Source organism: Mustela putorius, unplaced genomic scaffold (genome assembly GCF_011764305.1).
Source record: "Mustela putorius furo isolate JIRA1106 unplaced genomic scaffold, ASM1176430v1.1 tig00003836_pilon_pilon_pilon, whole genome shotgun sequence".
Classification (NCBI taxonomy): Eukaryota; Metazoa; Chordata; class Mammalia; order Carnivora; family Mustelidae; genus Mustela; species Mustela putorius.
In genome coordinates this window covers 30,354,693-30,360,705 of record NW_025421989.1, presented here as the reverse complement: position 1 = coordinate 30,360,705, position 6,013 = coordinate 30,354,693, and the positions used below count along the sequence as shown (strand labels likewise).

Sequence of the window (6,013 nt, the reverse complement as noted above, 5' to 3'; positions counted from 1 at the left end):
GAGGTGCATTTTTATGTGTTGTCATAGAATGATGCTACATTCATTTTATTAAGTGACAAAGGCAAGTGGAAGACGAGTATGTACATCACTACTCAGTCTGTTAAAAAATCACAGTATATTTTTATAGCACATCTATGTACTAAAAAGCTTAAAATTACCTTTAAAATAACAGACACCATATTTTTTTTTTTTTTAGTGTAGTTACCTCTGTGGAAAAAGCTGAGTTTTAGAGGAGCATGCTAAAGGGAAGGGCTAGATTTATGTATGTTGTTAGAAATACTTGCAACAAGAGAATGTATGCACTATTATTAGCTTTGTCATTAAAATTTTTAAATAGGCTTAAGAACATAAATAGTACCTGTTTATTAGCTAGATAAAATAACTGCTAGCTGATGCAAAACATAAAACATAAAATCGGAATGACTTAACAAAAGTTTATTTCTTGTGCACATAAAATTTGATGTGCATCTTTGCTAACTGGTGACACAGAGACGTAGGCTGCTTCTGTCTTGTAGTTCCGTGTCTCACCACGAGCTCTCCATCTTTTTACTGAGTATATGAAAGAAAGTGGAGGTAGCATTCTGGATCTCAAATGAATTGGCCCCAGAAATGACGAATACTGCTTCTGGCAAGAGTAGTCACATGATCCTTTTTTTTTTTTTTTAAATTATTTGTCAGAGGGAAAAAGAGCATAAGCAGGGGTAGTGGCAGGCAGAGGGAGAAACAGGCTCCCTGATGACCTAGGAGCCCAGGGGACTTGATCCCAGGAACCCGGGATCATAACCTGAGCTAAAGGCAGAGGCTTAACAGTCTCACAAAATTCAACACCCTTTCACAATAAAAACACTCAGAGAACTAGGAAGAGAAAGGAACTTCAATTGAATGATGAATATTAATGAAAAATCTACAGCTAACACCATACTTAATTGTGAGAAGACTAAAAACTTACAACCTAAGATCACCAGGCATCCCTGCCTGACCTTCTTAACTGCAAATGGACTGGGAATGTAGCTTTCCTGCGAACCCAGGAAAGCCGCCAAGAAAGGATGTGCATGAGCACTTGCAGTCCCTTCCCTTAATTGTTACATAATAGGTGCTATTTTTATAGTTTGTTAGGACAATAACCCTCTTTGTTTCCTGGAGTAATTTCTGTGAGGCGTGTTCTTCACCTTGCAGTTGGCCACATTTTTTGAGCGTGCTTTCAAGTACAGGATCACATCTGATTTTTAAAAGAACGCTGTAAATCCCTGCAGGAAAGGTTCACCCTTCTTCGCTGAGTAGCGCATTTCTGCACTGCCCTTTGCAAACCCCTCTGTCATTTCAGCGGGTGAGAATTACCTCGTTCTTTTTGCTGCATGGTCACTATCTTAACTTTAGGGTGTCTGCTGTACACCACCTGAGTGCAAGTGTGCCTCAACATGGTACAGTGCTATCAGGCACAGTGAAAACCAGGACTTTCTTCTGGGGAAAGTACACGAGCTAGAGATAATGTAAGGATGGTGAGTTATTTTTTTCTTTTTTTGATCAGTATAGCATGTTAGGCCAAAGAACTAATCCTTGGCATCTCCATTCTTCCTGCTTCCTAGGACTTCCAGGATTATAGAAATTTAGACTCGGGTTTTATAGATATTTGCTTATACCGTGATTTCCACAGTCTTGCCGCCTCTATCTCTTAAGAGGGAAGTTTTGGTATTTGACCACGTAGGTATGCTTACTCACTGGTATATCTTTTCAGTGGCTAGTCCCAAAGAGGATATCCCATTAAAGTCCTACTGGAGACATCGGGGTGGTTTCAAAAACTTCTCTTAGTTCATAGTATGTTCTGTGCCCACTTAGACTCCGCCCATCAGGGAATGACCACGTACCTAGGCTTCACTCTTTAAAGAAAAGAGGTTGCAGCGCCTGGGTGGCTCAGTCAGTTAAGCAGCCGACTTCTGGTTTTAGCTCAGGTCATGATCTCATGTGGTGAGATCGAGCCCCGCATCGGTGCTCCACGCGCAGCAGAGTCCGCTTGAGATTCTTTCCCCTTCCCTCTCCCTCCTGCTTGGCTCCTCCTGCCCACCCACCCCCAACTAATGCTCTCTCTGTTTCGCTCAAATAAAATAAAATAAAACAAAATAAAATAAAATAAAATAAAAATCTTTTAAGAGAAGGAGTTGTAGCAGAGGGATCCCATGGTGACAGTCAGCCAGGAGATGCCTGCAGAAAATGGAATCCTCTGAGTCAGGGGGAGGGTAGGTGATCCTGGACTGTCTCTTCTGCTGGAAGCAGGGTGCAGTGTCCAGAGGAAGACACCGTGAAGGGCTGGGCAGCAGCTCAGCTTCCAGAGCTGGACAGGAGGGCGACTGGGGAAAACTCAGGGGAAGGGCACCATTAACATGGCAAGGTTTTTGGGACAGCACACCTGTGTCAGCTACTGAGCAGAGGGAGCTCTCGAGGATCCCTGCGTTGAGGCAGCAGCACTCTGGGTAAATGAACCCCACAGACAATGCCCAAATTGTGTGTGATTCTTGTTTTCACATTCCTTCATTTTATCTGTTTTTCATACTTTGGCTACAAGGTCCCTCTTTTTACCCCTGAAGAAGCATTATGGAGAAGAGAAATGTCCCCAGGGGGGCACTTGAGTGTCTCAGTTGGCTGAGCATCTATCTGCCTTAGGCTCACGTCGTGATCCCAGGGCAGATCGGTCCTGGGGTCGAGCCCTGAGTCGGGCTCCCTGCTCAGCAGCGAGTCTGCTTCTCCCTCTCCCTCTGCCCGCCCCTCCCCCTGTTCGTGCTCACATGCTCACATTCACTCTCTGTCAAATAAATAAATAAAATCTTTAAAAAATGAGGGGTTTATACCCAGGTTGGGAGGAGTAGAAAGAATAGCATAGGCTCTGGAAGAATTCAATCAGGAGGTATAATCCCAACTCTGTCACATACTAGGCCTGCGATCTGTGCACATTCACAACTTTCTAAGCCTCGTGGTCTTGTCTCTGAAATGGGCTCAATCAGCCTGGTCTTGTATGAATGACCATTAGAATGTATGTGTTGTATGTCAAGCCGCTGGCACGGTGCGTGGTATGCGTTGCGTCTCTGATGATCGGCAGTTACTACTACGATGATTTGGACCCCAGACATTAGTGCCTTCCTCTCTGGGACTTGTTAACCCAGATGTCAGAAAATATGCAGTGTTCTAGGACACGGCACACCCAACCAGCCCAAATGGCTGCTTAACAAGAAAACCTTAGTAAATCCTCCCCAGTGGAGGATATATTATTTAATTTGGGTTTGGGGGAGTATTTCTCAACTGAATGCAACTCCATACTCCTAGAATTTGTATGGGTCCTTCTCTCCCAGTTGCCCTTCCAATAATCTGCCCCTATTTTCATTCACTTACCTCCTCCTCGCTTAGAGTTTGCCAGCTCTTAGAGTTTGCATAACCCATTTAATGAATGGTATAGGCTCTGCATCTCTGAGCCCGGGGCAGAGTGCCAGCCCAGTGGCTTTTGGGTATCTCACCTCAAGGAAATGTCATCCTTATTTCTCATAAACTCCTTGAAGATAATGTTCATAAAACACCTAATTTGTGCATGTGCATTGAACAATCCTAGAAAAGGATAATAGTTCATGTGCAACTGCAGTTGAACAAGAATTCAGGTTATCTTCCGTTCTTGTCCCAGGTGGGATCTGCTCAACCAAAGTAGCCGCTGAGAACAGTTTTCCTTCCATTGTCAACTCTGAATCATACCATTTGAGGGTCTGACCCCTGCTCACCACTCCCATAGCCTCAGCTAGTGTACTACAGTTTAATTTAAAATTACCTCCCACTGAAGGGCTTATAATTTGACTGCATTCATATGGACCCCCACCAACTCCTTCATTCCTTTTTATTTTCTTTTTTTTTTTTTGGTATTAAAGGATACTCAACCATTATTGTCTTTACATGATTCTTGCTCCTAAAATATAATATTCTATGGGCAAGTAATAAGTCTTATTTATCCTAGCATCCCCACTAACACAGTGCTTTCTAAAATGCAGATGCTGAATTAATATTTGGGGAATAAATAAGCCAGCATACATGGGGTATAACTTATTAAGATTTATTTCTCACATTCTTAAATAATCTAAGCCAGTGCCGGTATATGTCATTTAATTTTACAGAATGGCAGATTAAAAAGGTTAGGAGAGGCTAAGAGTTGACCATGTTTTGGTATCTTTTGACCACCTTTAGGGTTTTTTTTTTCTTGACCCCAACTATTTTACTGCTGAACTGACATTTCCAAAAAAAAGTGCCTGTTGGAATATCATTGACCTTTTCAGACAACAAAATAGAACAGTCCATTTTACAGATATGTTTTACAAACAAGCAAAACTAGTATTCTTAAATTTCATAAATAGTAATAAACATATGACCAGTGTCATTCATAAACTTAGATTCTAAAGCTAATAAAATGGTGTATTAAAGGGAACAATGTTTGAAGGCAAACTGCCCCCATGAAGAAGATAAACCTCCGTATTAACCAAGGGACACAGAGATGTTACACACTGTGTTCCCTACAGCCACACCCCAGCCCCCCACTACTCAGAAGATTGATTGCTAATTTTATTTTTTTGCATTTGCTAATTTTAATGACAAAGTGAGGAATCTTCCCCTGCCAGCACTAGTGTTGGGAGGACTAAGAGGGCTGGGAGGAGCCGCGAGATCTAGCAGCAGAGTGGGCGCTGCTGGATCTAGCTCAGGCCCTCTCTGCTTCATCTCGCAAAGCCTCCTCATACTGGGATGGGAAGCACCTGGGGTCGGACTCGTGGATCTTTGTCAGAAATTCCAGCAATTTCATCTTGCTGGTCTCTGCATGGGCTCTGGGACCCCACAGGAACTCGTAGTGTGGAGGATGACTATTGGCCACCTGCCTGTACTCCAGGTACTCTTCTTGCACCAAATCTTGGGTGATGAACTTCCTGGGCTCCCCAAAAATGAAGTGCTTCCTCCCAGAATATAAGTCCATCATATTCAGCACTTCCCAGATCTCCTCCTCAGTGGCACAATTGCCCTTCATGAAGCTCACACCCAGGACAATTATCAGGAGGCTGGTCTTGGGCATGCTGTCCTCACCGCCAAGCCTCTCAACATAAGTGAGGCCCAATTTGTTGACAAGGACATAACTGTGGTTGGTGAGGTCTACCTCATTCATATCAACACCAAAGACCAGCTCCATGCGCTCAGAGGCTTTCTTGAGGATCTCAGGGAACTCATCGTTGTACTCTTGGATAACATCAATCATATCTGCCCTTGTGATGGGCTCTTTCATTTGATACTTGTGCAGCAGGAACTGCACCAGCATTGTCACCTTCTCATCTAGAGGGTCTATGGGGAAATTCCCAATGTCGGACAGGGACTTTGATGAAGAAGCAGAACTATTATCCTTTTCTAGGCTGCTGGGGCCCTCACCTGATTTGCCTGGTGAGATGGCTCTGATGAGAGGATAAGAAGAGTAGGCACTCTGGGGAGCTTGGGTATTCCAGCAGCCAGAGCTTCCTCCATGTTGCCAGGCATCAGAGGACCAGAGGAGGGGGAAGTCTCCTCCACAGCCTTAGAGACCTGTGTAGCCTCCAGGTCTTGGCTCTTGCTGAGGGCATAGTGTTGTTCCTTTGTGCAGCTTGGGATCTCCTGACCCTGAGACATGCTCACTTCTGTTAGTGGTAGCAGGGAGGAGTGTGGGCAAGAGGGTGGATGTTAGGGGACCACAACCTGGGGAGAAAGGGAGGATGTGAGTGGCCTCATCTGGTAAACTCAACCGTAGAAGAGTGTCTCCACCCATCTTTTCCTGAGAACAGTACTCTAGAGCCTCACGTGTCTCCTTTCCTGAATGGTAAGAAGCTGCAGGAGGAGTGAGAAGGCTCCTCAGGGTGCAGTGGGCTGACACAGCTTACCACAGCTGACAACAGGGTAGGTAGGGTTAGGCTACCAGATACCCCGGCTTAACACCTCTCAGGGGTGATGATACGGTTTGGGATCTGTATAGTTCCTG

The 6,013-nt window shown here is 44.4% G+C and overlaps 1 protein-coding gene across 1 annotated transcript; it reads right to left on the bottom strand.

Moving 5' to 3' along the window:
• Nucleotides 1-4,227: 4,227 nt before the first annotated feature.
• Nucleotides 4,228-5,701, bottom strand: LOC101670857 (melanoma-associated antigen B16). The gene is given in 2 exon segments (XM_045089219.1): nucleotides 4,228-5,505; nucleotides 5,508-5,701. Coding segments are annotated over 2 exon segments (1,005 nt in total). The 5' UTR covers nucleotides 5,668-5,701; the 3' UTR covers nucleotides 4,228-4,660.
• Nucleotides 5,702-6,013: the final 312 nt, after the last annotated feature.